This window comes from Aythya fuligula, chromosome 2, assembly GCF_009819795.1.
Source record: "Aythya fuligula isolate bAytFul2 chromosome 2, bAytFul2.pri, whole genome shotgun sequence".
NCBI lineage: Eukaryota > Metazoa > Chordata > Aves > Anseriformes > Anatidae > Aythya > Aythya fuligula.
In genome coordinates, this window is record NC_045560.1 from 46,994,192 (window position 1) to 47,013,512 (window position 19,321).

The 19,321-nt window shown below is 34.0% G+C and overlaps 1 protein-coding gene across 6 annotated transcripts in view; it reads right to left on the minus strand.

Moving 5' to 3' along the window:
• The window catches only part of ULK4 (unc-51 like kinase 4), a 241,679-nt gene that overhangs the window by 128,855 nt on the left and 93,503 nt on the right, over positions 1–19,321 (minus strand). For all 6 annotated transcript variants that reach the window (XM_032182763.1, XM_032182767.1, XM_032182765.1 and 3 more), the window contains exons 28-30: positions 16,374–16,425; positions 16,130–16,274; positions 10,803–10,895 (exon numbers count right to left, since the gene is read on the minus strand). In XM_032182763.1, coding sequence (XP_032038654.1) covers positions 10,803–10,895; positions 16,130–16,274; positions 16,374–16,425 — 290 coding nt within the window. The remainder of the gene's footprint in view (positions 1–10,802; positions 10,896–16,129; positions 16,275–16,373; positions 16,426–19,321) is intronic.

A 19,321-nucleotide genomic window follows, 5' to 3' on the forward strand; every position in this document is an offset into this window, starting at 1 on the left:
GACAGTAAAACACAATTAAAAGAATATATACGCAATCTTTGTTTAGGCAAAAACTAGAAAAACTCTTTGTAGTAAATAGCAAATTATGAAGCAATTGGTTTCAAAAAGTTTAAGTCCTGATTGTAATAAGTCACATACATTCTGCTGAGATAAGCTAAGGAAAACTGTAGCCAATATGGCCATTCTTAAAGGTCACTGACAAACCTTTATGATTCAAGCAAGAAATAGCTGCAGCCTTTAAAGAAAATGATACTTGTAAGTGGGCTAAAGCAAGAAGTCATATCAAGCATATTAAGATATTTCTGTGACAAAGCTTAAGACTGATATATTCCAACTTTGCATATATGTGTGGACAAGAGATAGAGTAACGTCATCACATTGTTATCTGACAGTTTTAAAAAGGAAAAGTCTTAAAGTCCTGAAAACAGAGCATAAGACCAACACCTTACTTGTTGGGCATTAAGAATATCTGTACTGGTTTCCTAGGCAGTATCTTTTACTGAAAATGTGATGGGTAGCACATTCAGCTGTACTTGTTTAAGCTGCGTAACAAACAACGTTAAAAACAAAACAAAACAAAAACAACAGACAAACATAAAATATCCTGAGTTGGAAGGGACCCAAAAGGATCATTGAGTCCAACCCCTGCGTCCACACAGGCCACCCAAAAATCAGACCATGTGTCTGAGAGATTCTTGTCAGGTGATTGTGGAGGTTGCTTTCTCAGGAGTTACATCAGTGTTGTATAAGGAGTGGCATAATGAACATTATCACCACTGCTACTTCATTTTCCACTTGCTTGAAAATATTATTTTGAATGAAATTTGAAATCTATAGAACTTCTGATCTTGTGTCATTGCAAAGCAATTAGCAAAAGCAAAACAATTTCACTATTTAATTCTTCCATTTAAAATAGTCTAACAATTAATTTTTCTTATTTACCTTACTAAGCATTTTATTAAATTCTCGGCTAAAATACAAACCCAGGAATTCTACATATCCAGATTGCTGTTTTATAGGTAGGATTTACCTGTAGATTATATCTACGATGGTAGCTTGCCCCTACATAAAGGAAACAAGGCAAAATTATACTTTAAAAAATGCAAAGCAGTGATTTCTCAAAAACACTGAGATTTTGCACTCTTAAATAATTTCATTTTTAAAAATCAGAACATTATAGTGTTGTCATAAATTTTTAAGCCAGATTGTTAGACTCAGAGTAAACACTGCGAATTAGTCTTTCACTTTTCAATATACAGAATAAATACCTTTTTTAGAAGGACAGCAATGCAACAAAAAAGGCATACCTCTGAATAAAAAACAGAATTTAATATACAAACAAAATTTGATTTTGAGCCTTGACAAATGACTTAAGAATGCATGCTCTTTTTATCCTGATGCATTGCAGTCTGCTGTTGTTCACATTTGTATTTTTTTGTTTAGATCTTTCACTTAAAAAAAAAAACACAACACACATACAAGTGTGCAAATCTTTACATTATCAAATTGGAAATCTGCAATAACGGCTGGAGAATGGACACTCAATGTCCAACACACACATGAGCTTCTGTCACTTCAGCAACATAGGACAGAAAGTCAGAAGGGTTGTCAACTGAAAACTCTTCCATATAGCATATATAGCAAGCAAATTCAGTGATACGAGTTTCTAAGTTTAGAACAAGAAAAATGTCGATCATTTAGCATTATGACCACTCGTTTTCCATAAAGAATCCCTTCTTACAAAAGGCAAGAGCATGCATGTTGTGGAGCATCATCAGTTCTCTGCATTCTGAACAGATTACCGTTATGACAGACTAACAAACTGACACATGACAAGTACAAATTTCCTAACACATCTGAGAACGCAGACGAATAATTTTAGAAACAACTAAGCAAAAGGATTATGTTGAAAGCTAACCCTTTCATTTGGCTTGCACCTTGGACTCACAGTTCTGTGCTTTTTCCTAACAAGCTAGGACTTTTGAGATTTTCCGCCTGTTAAAAAACAAAATTGGCTGGCTCTCAAAAAACTATTACTAGAACACAAAAAACTGTAACTAGAAACAATGCATGGTATACAACCAGTAGAACGCAAAAGAAACAAAAAGGAAACAACAACAACAAAAAAAGCTCCTTCCAATTCTCAGTTTAAAACTAGGAAACTAAATTTGTAAAGGCTTATGAGCAAATGACAACAATTACACTCTACTAACTGTTGAACCCACCGTTCTTTGTCCCACAGTTCTGACTGATTAATTACCAACATTACTTCCAAATAACAGATGCCAAAGGAGGGAAAAGACAACAATAATATTTGACTTCTAAGGAAAAAGGATACTTTTTGTTCTTAAATGACTTTGTTTTCATAATTTGGTCTAAAATACTATTTTATTGAAGCACATGGATGATATCTACTGTTAAATGAAGAAAGTTGGTCTAAAGATCTTGTCCCTTTCAGAATTTGTTTGGTATAAAATGACAACCTAGTAGAATGCTAATTGTTCTTATTGTTACCAACTGCAAAGAGAGAGAGTATGACTGTCCCTCAAAGTCAGAAAGTCTTCCTGATAGAATAGCCTCTCAGGGCCATTGGTAGCTTGAATAAATTAGAAAAGCATTCAGATAGATTTATTCTTCTTGGTGAATCCCACAGAATAGACCCACCATTGAAGTGGAAAGTTTCAAAGTCATCTCACTGCCACACTTTCATGTCATGCCCTTCAGTAGCTCTCCAAAGGCAAAGAATGATCTTACCATTGATTTTTAAGAAATATTATACCAAGGCACAACTTACAATAGTGTCTACCATAAAATACATCAGGGAGAAGATCTATCAACTTATCTTTAGGGGTCCCAATTATTTCAGAGTCAATTTTCTTGAACAGAGCTATTCTTCAATTCTAGTTCCTAAGCCTTCTCAGCAATTGTAGTTTACATTTCAAATGACCCAGGGGGGCAAGGAGGAAGAAAGGAGTTTTGGCCTTTATGCAGGCAGAAAATTGTCTTGGATGTTGAATAATTGGATTTTTATTTAATGCTTTACTTTTTGTAGTAGACAGAAACAGGAAATAAACACAACAATGAAGATGTCACTCAAAAAGATATATACTCATATATATCACCTTTATATGATGTTATTTTAAAGGTCTTTCACAAGTACATGATTAATATTGAAGATGGGAAACATCATGGAGAGACTGACTGGTATTCATAAACACAATGAAACAAGATTTGAGAATTAAAATAAATGTAAAACTCCACTGTATACCTGAAGTAGAATACTTCCTTCATACACCATATTTGCTACAACTGTAAACGTACGTGAAATTCAAGGAAAACATTTTTCAAGAAGCAGAATATAAAGATCTGTATTAAATGTACAGATACACAGCTGCTTTCTTTTTAACACATTATCAGCAGTTGAACTGTTAGTAACTTCCACTATGTGGTGAAAGGGGTTTACTTTCACTCCCAGTGTAAACTCAAAAATTGTCTGTGGCACACATTTATTGGAAAGGTGTCACTGCAATCCCAGTCATTTTGCTAGCAGTCTCAGACAGCTTACTGAGGGAGAGCAGAGTTTGCATTTTCAGTTCCTGTTCAGTTTACAGCCTCAAGATCTATACATGTATTTTTATAGGGATGTGTCTTTTTATATGTTTGAAAGCACATGCTGTGCTTTGCTGATTTCCCATTATGTTTTACAATTTTACCCTTCCTTATTTACAAGTGGAACAGAATACCTAACCAATAAATCCTAAAATAAGTCTATGTTTTAAATATAAAACCATAATACAAAATGATTCTTAGGGAAACAGTAGTTGTAAGAAGGCAAGAAAATTACATTAAATTTAGAAAAAAGTTAGAAGTGTTATCACTTCATATATTATACACCTACAGTGTGCTATAAAACAAGTAAACTGTATGTTGTAAAAAATTTTGGTAAGAGTAACAGAGTTCACATTATCAGAAAGGAGAGTAATGGGGACCTAAGAGTGATAGAACAATCAATAATTCTGTGGAAATACATGCAAATCTTGCTTTAAAAAGCGTTTCACCAACGTGTTCTTGGAATGTCTATAAAACAAGCACACGTGTTCATAAGCTTACCATATCAGGTGAACTAAAACACAATGAACTTTGAGGGTGGTTAAGTGGTAATGATAATATTTGGTAATCCTACTCATGTACTGACATTCAGGAAAGACACAGTTGAAAACTGTCCATTTTAATTACCATATCTTTCTTTGAAAAGTGATTTTAAGCATTATCCCTCATGAAATTTTTCATTTTAAAGGATGAAAAAAAAAAATCTAGGTAAAAGCATTTAAAAAAGTATTTTTAATAAAAACTAGCTACCTTGCTAACAACAACAAAAATTATCTATAATTATTTAATAAAATTTTAACAAGGTAGAGCACCACCACACAGTGTTAGGAGAATCTTTCAATTCTTTGAAGATTTCCTAAAAAAAAAAAAAAAAAAAACAAAGGCAAGAAAATATCAACAAAATTTGGGAATAACAGCACTTCTGTGTTGCATTTGCATGAGGATTTATGTGACTTTATGGTTCTAGGAGTTCCAGTTATAAAAAATAAAAGAATGAATGCCTAAAATCAGGTTTGCAATATTCAGAACACTGAGCAGGGATCTGGCTGATCTAACCGATAGGAAACACTGAGGCCTTACAAATCCTCCCTGGATCACCTCCTGGTGATTCAGAAATCACCAAACACTTCGGATTCACAGCCTCATACAGTATTACAATATTCGGTTCTCGTTTTAAAAAGGGTAGTTTTTGTGTTTTTTTGTTTTAAATATTTACCAATTGTCTTCCTTAGAATTGCAACATAGACTCAGGTTCCAACCCTTTCTTTAATCTCAGCCTCTCTTCTTCAGAGAAATCTGGCTATCTAGTAGGCTATGTTCTCTCTACATTGGGTTACATTCCACACTCTCTCTGTGATGCTGTCCTACTGAAAATAAAGGTAATTATAGATTTATCAGACCAGACAGGAAGTATTAACATATGCTTGCCTTCTTCCTTGTCTTCCATGGGAACCTACTGCTGATGGCATTTTAGATTTGCTTCATGCTAAAGACAGTCTGTGGCAGAACTGAATTCACTGAAGCCTGAAACTCCAACTGTACTACCCTGACCAGCTGCCCATCCTCATTAACTGCTTATTTTTGAATTCCTATTTATAGTCACAACAGCAAAAAATCACTATTTAATGTATAAACAACCAAAAAATCAATGGTATTTTCTCCTTCTGTTTAATGTTTTACATTGAAAGAGCAGATATGAACCTTACAGTATGATATTTTTCAACAATTGACTTAACAACAATAGAAACATCAAATAGTAGCTTCGCATTTCTAAAATTGAGACATTCGGCAACTGATCAGCAACGCCAAAGAGGAAACAAAATTACAGGTTTAAGGTTAATAGTTAATTTCTTTACTCAAGGGAAATTCTAATCAAATGTAACACTAAGGAGTCATGTTTTACATTAAAAATGGAGATTAGTATTGCAGTCAGTACATGACTAAACTATGAGAACTCACTTGCAACAGTGAACTCTGACCATTGCCTTTGATATGAATTACAGTGATGTGTGACTTGACAACAGTGTTATTAGCTGACACACAACTTAACATTTCAAGAGTCTATTTCTGGGTAAGTCTTCCCACCTACTGTTATTCAATAAAGCAGCATATATGCAAATCTTACACCAAATAACAGAAATTGCAAATATCATATGAATTCTTTGCCATTTTATATTAGTGCTCTCTCTCTAACAAGAAAATGAAGGTTTTTACAGCTCAGTTTTCACAGATGTGAAACTAGTGTAATCAGAATCAGGTTCAAAATCTACATAAATATTGCCCAAAGTTCTAATAAAAACATATCATCATCTGACAATCTCTCCCAATCCATCCACATTGTAATTTTCTCACTGATGTTGTACACCTCTAAAGTATAATCTTACTGTTCAGCTCAGTTGGACTGGGCTCCATAGGCTTACCTATTACCAGAAATTCTCCATATTATTTTATTCATATTTATTACAGAAAACAAGAAAACACATAAAAACCAGTTAAGTAATTTAGAAGCAATTTTTTTTTTTTTTTTAAGCTAGAACTTCAGCATTAAACTGGGAAATTCAGATGCCTAATGATCAGAACAAAGTGTTTTTAAAGCAATTAATATAAGCACAGATTAGTCAATTTGCCAGGAAAGGAAAGTGCTAGCTCTCTAGCATAATGGCAAAGAACATACCATACACAAAGGTAATCTATGGAAAATGCTAACAAGTGCTTGTGAACTAAAAAAAAAAATAAATTCTACCAACATGAACCAATTAAAAGCACCACATTGAACTCTTTTTTTTTTTTTTTTTTTTTAATTTTACTTATTTGAAATGAAGGGTATGCATATTTGATGGATCATTTCAGAATATACTGAATATATATAAATGCTAATGTAAAAACATGATGTATGAGAAAATGATCAACCCATTACCAACAGTGATAGTAAATGTGCCATTAAAGGCCTTTAATAGATAATGCATGGGTATGAAAATAACATAAATGAAGTTCAAAAAATCGGACCATTCATGATTGATTTTTGGATGGTTCCAAAGACATTGTGATAAAGAGTTACTTTAATTAGTCAAGACAATCTCCTGAGGTGTACATGGTCAATCCATCTATCATCATCTCACGTACTAGACCTGTGGCACACAGAAGCAGCTGTTAATTTGTTGCAGCATCTTTCTATTTCACTGTCTGCCGCCTCTTCCCCTTTCCTAGAGTGGTGCCTAATGTCTGTCTGGGAAATTTATAGTAGGGACAGGAGGTGGGGAAAGTTCTTCAATTTCCTCCCTTCCTTCAATTCACCATAAATCTAAGAAGGGTCACAACATTAGTTTTTAAACGATTTTTTGTCCCTCAGGAAATGACCTTAATAACAGAATACTGGAACGTGTTCTACTCTCATGATTATCATCTGATGCAATATATGACATTTATCTTTAAGTTTCAGCTCTTGAAGTCAAGTAAGCATGAGCTTTTGCATGCAGAGTCACATAATAAAACAGGGTGCACAGAAGTTACTTAGGACAAGTGACACGGACAGGTGAGAGTTTATGGCATACAGCTCTCTACCACTTCTAATAGTTCACTCCTCACATGTTGTCTCCTTTGGAGCTACAGATGAATTGTGAATTTAATTTAGATGTAATTGTGAATTTAAGGTCAATGACATTCCCTAATTTGCCTATAAGTGTTTTAGGTTTTAAAACACCACTGTAAAACTGCAGATCTGAGATATGTGAGCATCAATGCCATCCATAATACAGCTTCAGTACCTGTCCAAACATTGATGACTTTGGGCTACAGGTATACAATGCTCCTTTAGCTCTCCTCTTACCTCCACTCTATTTCCCTGTCTTTCTTCCTTGCAACCAGAATTGTCTATTATTCCAGCAATCCATAAAGATCATACTCCATAGTTTCAAGTGTATCCATGTCTTCAAATACCATAAGTTTCCAACTACAGACAAGTCAAGTATCTTCATAAAAGAACACACAGCAAAACACATAGCTACATTTCATAACGTTACCTAACAGTTCTGTATCTGAGTAAAATCTACCAAAACTAATTACCGGGGGGGGGGGGAGCAGAGGAGGATGCAAGTTTTCAGTTGTTCAGACATTCACTTCATGAATTAAGCTACACGTTTCCTAAATAACATAGATTTCTTGTTAAAATCATCCATTTCAAAATAGCTAAAGGTAAACTTTGCTATTATTGCATTGGCCTTACCATGCACATTTTTTCTTATCATAAAATATTAAAAATTCTTGAAAAAGCAAGCCAATAGGTTTTTAGAAGATTTGTGACAGAATACTATCAGCAACTCTGAAGGCCAGACAAGCTTTGAGTCATGCATAAAATAGGTAACTGATGGATAAGTTCCGTTCGAAGTTCATCCTTCTAATACCTGACATTTTCTCATTAAATGAATGCTAAGTGAGGGTGTATGACACAGCAGTTGTTGCATGATGTAGAAAGGAAAAGATATATAAAGTAAACACTAGACTCATTTATATTTTATCCCTTTAAGGAGAAAATGAACAACAAAATACTCATCCTCCCCCAAAACAGGGTTTTGTTCCTATGGGTGCTCATATATTCAGCATCTTTCAGTTTGTGAAAGATCCAACTCTGCAGTAAGTTAATGGGACACAATTAGAATTATCCATTGCTAAATCGAAGAGAAATAGAGTGGAACAGCTCCAAAAATAGAGAATATTATAAACAACCCCAAAAGTGAAGCAATGGCAAAGATTACACGGCATTTTTTGTATTTTTACAAATGTTAAATACTTAAGACACTTAAAATACGTATAGTACATTACCAGAATTTTATAAGACATTAGAAATATAATACTTGAATAGCTGTACTGCTTTCATGTAGAAAGTAGTGTTCAAAAGAGTAAAAAAAAAAAAAAAAAAAAAAAGATTATTGAAATTTTTTCCTCTGGTATCACAATGATTTAGCTGACATACAGTGTCTGCTACAAACTAAGAACACAAACATTAGAATGCATCTGTCTCTTTTCAAATGCTAAAGTAAGAACTCTGCAAATGTTGATGCCTCTACTGGGGAGTACATAGGAAGAAACGGAGGAGAATAGAAAGAAGAAAAGAGATAAATTTGAGAAACAAACAAGAAATGTGGTAAGATTAAAGAAGAAAGAAAAGAAGAGAAATAATGTATTAGTTTAGCATTTCTAAGAGGCTATCTGATGGTACAAACTAAAATACAGTAGCTCTCACCTTCATCCAAATTCACCTTTTTTTTTAATTTTGGAATAAGATTAATAAATTATTTTTGAAAGATGTGAATGCAATAAGTGAAGCACTAAATTAATATTTTGCCATTTCACAACAACCTTTTTTGCTACCACCTTTTTTTTTTTTTTTTTTTTTTCATTTCAATTAACTCAAAGGAGAAGGTGTTCATCCTTCAAAGCCAGGTATTGTGGATGAAATATAAACTTAGAAAAACCACGGAGACTTCATGAAAAGTGGCCCTCATCACTATCAGCAGTACTAAAATATAGTGGAGTTTTTCCCACAAGGAACAAATTTACTCCTGAAGGATTTTTGTCCAGCGTTACCTCCATACTTCCCATCACAATAATCACGGATTCTTTCCCTGTGCATAATGAAATGCAAAAAAGAGCATATGTTGTAATTCTGAGCTACATATGTACTGATATTTTAGTGCTCAAACCAAAATACAATCAGCTGTGATCTACCGTTTATCTGTATTAACCAGAATTTATCTGGTTTCAGCTTTGTTACTTAGCAGTTTGTGAAAATACAAAGATATTCTGAATTTCTATCACAGTTTTGATGTATGGGCTAATTTCAGCTAAAGTAATTGGGAAGTCAAAGAATCAGGAAGAAGACAGACCAAGAGACCTGCATAATCTCTTCTCCTTCAGAAATCTAGCCAAACAAATTATTCAGTGAAAGTAAAAGAAAGCCAGCAAGACACAGGAGAAATGGGATGATTACAGATGTGTAATGAATACATAAGATTCTTCAAATAAAGAGAATTCATTAGGCAGAGGAAGAGCAGTACTATAATAGCCAGTGTTCTAGTTACAGAAATATTTTATTGTAATGCTTGAAGAATTAGAATCTCTGTAGGTTAACACTAAAAATAGAAAGCTGTACCGTATGCATTATACATAAAAGTCTGCAGTAGCATATACAGATCATAAACAATAAAAACTGTATACATATAAATACAATTAAATATCACTCACTGTATTCAAACTGCTTAAAATTTCAAGCCACTCAATTTTCTAGTTCATTTTTAGTCTAGTTAGTATATCAAAATAACACTGTAAAAGATGAAAAGGCAATGTTTTCATCTTTTGAAAGATCAATGGGAGAAAAATTTAAATTTCTTTTTGGATATATATGTATTGTAGTTATATATATGTAAATATATATTTACATATTAAAATAATTTCTATATAAAATCTTGAGCTTATTGTAATTAATCAAATCAAGACAGTACAGTATGCAGTGACTTCTTAGCCATAATTCTATCATATACCATGAATGGACACTGCTAAGTGCAAAAAGAACATGATTTTCTTGGTAGATCAGAGGAGAGGAATAGCTATGTGTGTGTGTATGTGAGAGGTATGCTTCCCTTTTTTCTTTTTTTTTTTTTTTCCCCCCCCTGTATCATCACAGTGTAAAAAGTGTCTCCTTTCCATTGCCCCAGCAAGATATTTTTAAACATTTGGGTGTACCTATACCAAACACTCAAATCAGTATTTGAGAACTTATTTAGAATAGTGATATTTGCAGAAAGACTGGATATCTTTAAAGTGACCTAAGAGGTCTACACCGTTTAAAAAGGCATCACCTTTTCCTAGCACAAGTATGTTTAGCTGCATAATAGTTTAGATAATGTTTTTGTATTAAAATTATCATAAATTATTTTTTAAATTAATATTTAAAATATATGATTGCCTTTAATACTTCACTGCCTAAATTCATATTAAATGAAACAGAATCATATAGAAATAGCACAAAAGCCGTAAGGTTATGTTCTGTAATAAATGCTCTATGCAGATTTTCTAAATCTCCTAAGTGCCAGTCAAAATAGTATGATAGTGAGAGTTACATTATTGTTAAATCCTAATGTAAAAAAATAAATTGAAACAGAAAACGCTCAGAACAACAGAAAACGGAGTTACATCACCTCACAGAAGTGGGGCTGTGTTCAGTCAAGGCCACCAGCAGTTTCAGAGCATACACTGGTACTGGGTCTGGAGCCATCAGAATATGCTCGTACCTGAAGTGGAAGAGAATAGCAACATTGGAAAAAAAAACAAACAAACAAAAAAAACAACAAACAACTATTTAGTAACAGTATTTAAAAACCATCAGCTTAAGTTTTAAAGCAGCATTAATAAAAGAATTACTTTTTTTTTTTTAAATATGGAGGTGTACATACATAAATACATAATATTTTTACAAATGTTTTAAAACATTGATAAATGTATATATATGATTTAATATACATTTTTAAAACAATGTTTATTCAGAGCAACAGTGAACATAAAAACTACAAAAGAAATATCCATGAAACATTTCAAAACATCACCTTCTGGATACCTTGGTAAATGAAAACAGGCTGCTGAAACACAAAATGGACCTTGCTCCTGCTGCTGGTTTCCCAGTAATATTCTCCCAACAAATTACTATTTTTATTTTATCTATTTAAAATAGAAATATATCTGGAGGGGAATGGTGTACAACGATGGAGAAGAGATAAATGTAAGCATAAAGAAAACAGACACAGCCAAGTCAAAACACCATCTATGATTACAAGCAGTGCTACTCCAAACATGTGGAAGTAATAGAATTGTAAGCATGTGCTGATTTGTAAAAGAAAAATATGAAGAATTAATCAAATATAAATAAAATGACTATTTGCAGGAAAATGTGGTAGGTTATCATGTTTTGTGCACCAAAATACTTCCACATTTTCTGTCTTGGGTTCTGATGAAGGAGAGAGGGGGATGAACAAAAATCTAGCAAATAAATGAGAAATTTGCTTCACGTTAGCATCCCTCCTTGCACCTGAATTGAGGGATCTGAGTCATGTCCCATCACGTTGGCATGTATCCTCATGTATGCTAGCTCTTCTGTGGATCAAAGATCCCCTCTCCAGAGAGACCACACCTCAGCACCCTGATTTGCACACCAAAAAAATCTAGGAAGTGATGTACTTTCTGGCCAAGTCTCTCACCTGGGCAGCTCTAAGAAAAGAAGGGAGAAGCACACCAGTTCCACATTCTTGATGTAGCCTGCAAGACTTCCTTCATAAGAGGTGAACCTTCCAAACAAGCACACAGACTACAAGCAATGTATCACAGCTGCTACATACCAGCCTGAATGTGCTGCCACAGAGCCACAAAGCACTCGCAGCTGAACCTACTCTGTAGACCAATGAGTAGTCAATGTAGGCTTCATGTCTCTGGTGATCAGAATCTTTCCTTTAAAAGAACAGATTCCCGTTCCTCAAAGAGAACTATTTCTCACACTGGTGATTAAAAAGTCCCTTTCTTCATAAAGGGAGAAAATACTATAATGCATTAGTAAACACTGATCCTGAAACCCTACATGCATGGAGTACATATTTCTACAAAGCATAATGGAATTATTTGCCTTTTTTTTTTTTCCTCCTCAAGATCCAAAAATAAATCTTTCAAGGCAAGCAAAGATGCTATAAAGTGTCTTCAGTGTCAGAAGTCATCTGCTTACCACACAAAACATGGATTTAGTTCTCCAGAATGTTAATTCCTAGCAATAATAATGAATGAATCAGCCATGCTAGAATAAAAATCTGATACTTTGTGATACACTTGTTTGATTATAAGCACATTGATACCTCCTCTAAATGGAGTCCACTTTAAAGCATTTTAAGCCATCTATTTTTTACATCTGAGAGAGATTAGTAATAATCTGCACACTTAGCAGCATAATTCCTTGGAGTTCAATTAAAAAAAGTCTTTATTTCCGTTTACTTCAAACTCTATTTTTTTCTCCAAAGAAAGCATTAGTAAAAAGTATTTCTAAGGGAAGGTGCAGTGATCCATCAAACCAAATACCACATGAGAAAACACAGATTACCAAAATGAATGTCTTAGCAATTAATATAAACACATAGCTTGAATAAAGACCTTTAGGAACTATGAATATATGAATCTTCCGTAAAGGGAAAATATTCCGTGCTTGAGAGACTCTGTTAAATGAATGAGTTCATTCAATGATTTCCTTGCCACTTCAAAACGTAAACCAATTTAGTAATGACAGTTTTAGAAAGCATTTTATAACGGTTCTGCAAACTCCCTGTACTGCAGTGCAAGAAGTTATTTTGTCAGTCTTTTCCATAAGCAAGAGTGAAAAGAGGACCTAAAGAGATTGTAGGATATAGATCCTCTTAAGCTCTTAAAGACTAAATATTTTATCTACAAATTATTTCAAGTATCCAGGATTTTGTACTTGAAGAACTGGTTTGACACTCTACTGAGAGCAAGCTAATCTTTAAAAACACATTACTCTCCTGTTGCTGGTTCCAACATAAGTTTTCAATGATAGTATGTCAAATCATATTGGAATATTAAAGAATATTAAGAATTAAATGACAAAGGGCTGATGTTTGAATTTCTAATTTAAAAACCTGGATATGTAATAGAAATTATTTACTTCATTCATTTCCTATAGAAGAAAGTTTCATTTTGGTTACAAAAAGCTCAGGAAAAGTAACATCTCAATGACGTTAAATCAAATAAGACTATTTCATTTGATTGAAGTCCTATAAGAAAGTTAACCTTCTGATCTACAAATGAACAAATATTTAATGAAAGAACCCTTCTACTGATAATGCAGAAGATATGGAAAAAAATGGTAAGCACTTATTTTTCCTGCATTGACAGGAAATTTATATTTAATGCATAGTGACTGAAATTCTACTTTCTGAGTAAGTTTTACACTTAAATTAAATTGTTAAACCTAGATGCCTTTCTGATGAATACCCAACAGCTCTCATCTCTTAAAAAGCAGGATTAAGAGGGGTAGAAATACCTTCTTCCCTACAGAGTGCCCACGATCAAGCAGCCATTACATTTCTCATCTTTTGACTGTCCTCCAGCTGAGTCACATTCTGTCCCATCATTTGTCCAGGAACAAAAAGACTAAACAACTTAAGCAAACATCTCTTCAGTCTCTAAGTACAGGCTTTACTTTCTATCTCATAGTTTTCAAGTAACTGTTACTTCTTGAGATCGAGCCTGCATCTAATCTTAAGCCTCTCTTCATAGATTTAGGCCAGACTCCTTTGCGTTCAGATAAAGCTTCTACTGAGCTCTGTGGAGACTGTATGAAGGTTCGTTCCTACCTCCCATAAATATTTTCTGATCCATACCTTGAACAATGTTGAACACAACTTACCTTTAGTGTCTTTTCTGATATCTAAAACAGCTGCTTTGGTCTTCCTTTAGTCTCCTTTTCTAATTTTTCTCAAAACTCAGTTTAGAGACTTTCAAATCAAAACTAAGGCTTAATTTTCTTTTCTGCAGAAAATCCTTCAACCCTCCTCTGCTTTTTGTTCCACCTGTGCCTTTTTGCATTGATTACCTGCGCCCCACAGCTGAACATACTTACTAAGCACTGGATCAACTCGCAGGTTCTAATAATGTATTAAATACATCAACACTCGTTAACTCTTTCTGAACTACTAAAAGATTTACATGCTGTTCTATCTATCATGCTCCTAAACTAGAGTGAAATTTGTTTATATCTAGCTGATGTATATTCCAATTCTCTGTTTTTTTGTTTTTTTGTTTTTTTTTTTCTTAAAATAATCTCAAAATGTTTTTCAAATGCAAGTATTATCTCATCTCTATTGGTGAGAAAAAGGAACTGATTCAGGAAATATTTAAGCCAAGCCTGGAACCTAGCTTCCGAGCTTTCTGAGCTACTGCAAAATTTTTTTATACATCTACAATACAATGCATGCAAAGATAGCACAACTGAATTCTCCAGAGTAGAATCATATTCAGTAGAATCATAATAAAGCTTTGTCACCCAATTGAGCTAATTAGAAGAGGAGACAGTAGTATATTGGTTGTCTTCCTTCTAGTTTGGAGTTAGCCTTACCACTCCCCCAGCTCTATGAGGAACATGTTTTAAGACGGGCATGTCTTCAAAGAGCAAGTTTCAAAGACAGAACTTGGTCTTGCTTGACTTGAAGTCTCTTACCCTATCTGAAGAAAAGTATCTGACAGCTTCTAATAATATGTATACTTTATTCTTTAATATTTCTGGTTTCCATTTTAATTCATACTAAAAATTCTGTTTTCCAGTTCAAAAAACAGTGTGAAGAAAGATCTGAAAATTAGCTTCTCTATATATCACTAAGATTTCCTTCCCATTTTCTCTCACAAAGAAAAGTTTACAAATAATGCACAGACAGCACTTTGGTTCTTGAATTTTAAGAGTATTAGTCAATTAGCAAGAGACAGTCTCATTTTTAGGGAAGGCACTATGTTTCTGATCATAATCCAGCATCCATTCCTCCACCCTTCTGTCACTTACTGAATGTAGGGGTGGGGAACAATTTCCTCACTTAGGGCAGCTAAGTATTGACAATTACTAACTTTGGAAGACCACACATTAAAATGCACTGTAACATTATCCTGAAATAATGTGAAAGATAATTTTCGTCTTTACTGTACTCATCCTATGTTTGTGTTCTCTTCCTCTCTACTGAGATGTTACCAGCCCCCAGTACACATATGCATAACACATGCAGGTGAGCATAAAGACAGAATCACAGAATTGTAGGGGTTGGAAGGGACCTCCAGAGATCATCGGGTCCAACCCCCTGCCAAAGCAGGTTCAGATCCAAGTCATTCTGAAATGACAGGCCTCATTTGACTATATGCCATATAAATTAAGTTCCAGGCCACAGCTGGCCCACAGGCTGTAGTTTCATCCACTAGCACAGGGTTTTTCTGTTGCTTGGGGCAGTGGGAAAGGACAGCAGTTTAGAAACAATAACCCTTCTGTGAACACGGAGGACTAATTATCGTGTAACTTTTCCTTTTTTTGAAAGTTATAAGCCATTCCATATGATCTTAAAATGTCATCCGGGAGGCCACAGTACCCACAATAGTGAAGATGCTGGCGTTAGAATGCTCTGACTTTATCAGCTGAACAAAGAGAGGGTATTTAAATCACAGTTAGGGGACACTTCAAGAAACAAGAGCGGCCAGAGGCACAGTATCACCAAGATGCAAAAACTAGTGTCAGACAGAAGTGGTGGTGGTGTTATAAACAACCAAGTTCTGAATTAACCTAGGAGAGAGATGTTGGGCACAGAACTCAGACAGCAGCTAATTACCATTTCTTTTTTTCATTTTGCCATTTAAACATAAAAAGGGTATTTAAAACAAATATGCTGTCAAAATGGATTGAATATCAAGTTATTCCCCACTAAAGCAACAATATTATACTTACTGAGGCAGCAAGGAATCTCTAATGAGAGACAGAAGCTTGCTGTTTGAGTCGAGGCTCTCCCCTTTCTCCTCAGCCATGACCTCGTGGCTTAAGAGCAGTGATGTGGTTTCTGAGAGCAACCGCAAGCTGAAGAGTCTCCATTCCACTTAAAAATAAAGGTGCCAAGAATGTGACCACACTGAAGTCTAATTAAAACAAAATGTGGAATTCATGGAAACTGTAGTTGATGTGGCCGTATACTTACCATTCTGACCATGGACCAAAGAAACTAGTGGTGGGAGAACGCAGTCTTCAACCTAAAACAGAGGATTAGAAAGATCTGGTTTAGATTATTCACGGGGAAAAATAGAACAGAGACATATCTATGTTTATTCCACTGCTGGAGCCCTTAATCAAAGAGATGAATAATCACGGAAAACCATCCATAATCACACTTATAAAGCCACCAAGTACACTTTTCTTTGGTAAGCTGTAATAAAGTTACAGAGAGTAATTTACACAGAAAACAATATCAACTTTGGTATAGTTCATTGAGAGTGTATTTTCATTTAAAATACAGAATTTAGTGCAGATGTAAGAATTTCCATTAAAATTTAAGTTTACAGACTTAAGATTTAAAATATGGAAAATAAATCAGTCAACTCTTTATTATCTATGCGCTTGCTGAATTACAGATTGATCATCTGTCACAGAACTAGTCGGCTTAGTTCCATCTGAAATCAATTTACGGAAACTATGATAAAAATTAGTTTTATATATTTAATATTAAAAACAGAGTATTATAAGTATTCTATTTAAGAGAATACATTGCTAAGTCTTAAGTCATTAGTAAAAGAACTATTTAGACCGTACAGGCTTTAGAGATCTTAATATGAACAAAAAATGAAATTATTGCATGAAAAATCGGAATGATATCTTTGTATATGAATACAATATTAGGCTATTTATTCTGATAACTTAGACCTGATCTTTGTCTAGGACAGACTTCAGATCAAAAGTAAGAATCACAGCTATAATCTGAAGAAAATCATTTATCCTAATTTTGGGTGCCTGAAGCAGGACTAAAAACCAAAAGAGAGTGGAAATAGTACAGAATCTACTGTTTATTTCTTAACTCTCATAAATCTAGATGGAGATGGTTTGAAATAGTACTTCCTAAATACTCCAGGACAGACAGTCTCCCCTACTTTGCAGATATTTTTTTCTTCAAAATGATTACTGTTCTACTTGCAAATTATTCTACATTATCACTCTGTTCCTTCAGAGGTACTCTCCCATACAACCCTGCCCCTACTGCCATTGTGCTACTCCAGATTTGCTGACAGCATCTCCTCCTTGGTGACTGGTTTGGAAACCTACCTCTAGCTTCAACATACCCTCAAAGAGAACAGAGAAGTATACTAAGTATCCAGATGCAGGTGGTGCAAAACAACATCAGCATGAAGAGACATAAGAGTGGGAATGTCATACAGGACTTACAACAGAAAGAAATACTTGTTATGCTTCAGCTATGGCATTACTCAGGATTCTTCAAAAAAAAAAAAAAAAAAAAAAAAAAAAAAAAAAAAAGGAAGGTCAAACATTTATTAAGGTATTGGAGTATATTTTTATATTGTTTTTCCTACTTCTTCCATTCCATTTGAAATCAGCAAGTTTAGATATTTAATTTATTTTATTTTGGGGAGAGATGGACGGAGACAGCCTGGTAATTTTTAAGTATGCATCATGGATACACAGCTTGCCCTTGGTTTTATTTATATAAATAAAATTACTGCGTAGGCTTTTACTACACCATGAATAGGATTTAGTGCAGTAAGACTGGATTATAATTCCCTGTGTGTTTTGTTTTAGTGATTAAAATCTAGAAGATGTAACTCCTCTAGAGTTAAACATCTACTATTAAGAAAAAGCTACAGAAGCTAAAAATACACAATGCAAAGGGGTCACTAAATGAAATTAGGCTCTAGTCAGCAGTAACTAGAGCTATTTTAGTTAACCATTGCATTGCTAGTTGGTGGTCTCTGTTAAAGGAATCCCTGGCTTTAAGGGATTTGTTTAGACTTTGGCTTTTTTTCACTTCTGAAAAATTACAAAAAATCCCCTTGTTACATGCTTTCAATAAAAGAGGTAAAGGAATTTGCTTGAGGTATGGAAGTTGGTTTACTCTTGCAAGTACAGATAGCCTTTATTCCTATACAGATAATGCTATATATCATGCATGCAGCTAGTGCCTTTCGTAATGTCATCATTTTGAAATATTTCATCTTAGTCCGTAGTAAGATAAATAATACACTACACTCTAACTGCTCCATTTGTAGGTCTCTAAACTGTTCTGCAAATGGTAATTGATCCGCTATCACAAACTTGTAAGGTTAAAAAATATATGTACTTAAGGTTCTTCAATCCAAAAGAACAGTTCAACCTACTGCAATGCTCCTCAAATGAAGAGACACGTTTAAGTAGTAAATTAAAGCTGTCAGACAGAAACAAGGCAAAAGAACATCTCTCATTTATCTGAAGCAATGTATGGATGTGGAATATTAAAAATCACTTAGCAGCAGCACTGAGTCAGACTGACACCGATTAAGATGGCAGTACACAGCAGTATGATGCGACTTTGATTTCTGAAACCTAGATTTCCTTTCATCTTCGTCTAGTATTAATGACAGTCCTTCCGCATTAGATAATGCAGTCAAATCAGTGTTTTCTAAGATAAATATATTTTAACTGTCATTGTAAAGAACATTCATTAGGTCTTAAATAATTTTAGTAGCTTTTTTCTGACCTTTTACTAATAGAAACCCCAGTTTTGGCAATCTGTTTAGAATGGAATGCTCCACAGCAGGTGTTTGCCTCATTTCAATTTGGTGCAGTAGCACTAACTCTATGGAAAATTATTTTGTGATGCAATGTGCACACAAATTTTAAAACAAGATATCAAGGTGAAATAAACTGGAGTGTATGAGAGGAAAGCATAATAATACTGTATTCAGTACATAAAAATACTTTAAATAAATTAATCAGCAAATTTAATAAATTTCTATAAGGTTAGTATACAGAAGCATCTTATCACTCTTTTGGTATTTTTAGAGCTATTGAAACAAATACTCAAGCAAGGATTCATTTTTTTATTCTTTTAAACGACTGCTGACATCTTCTTGGCATCGAATCTCCATGTATGCATGAAGGTAT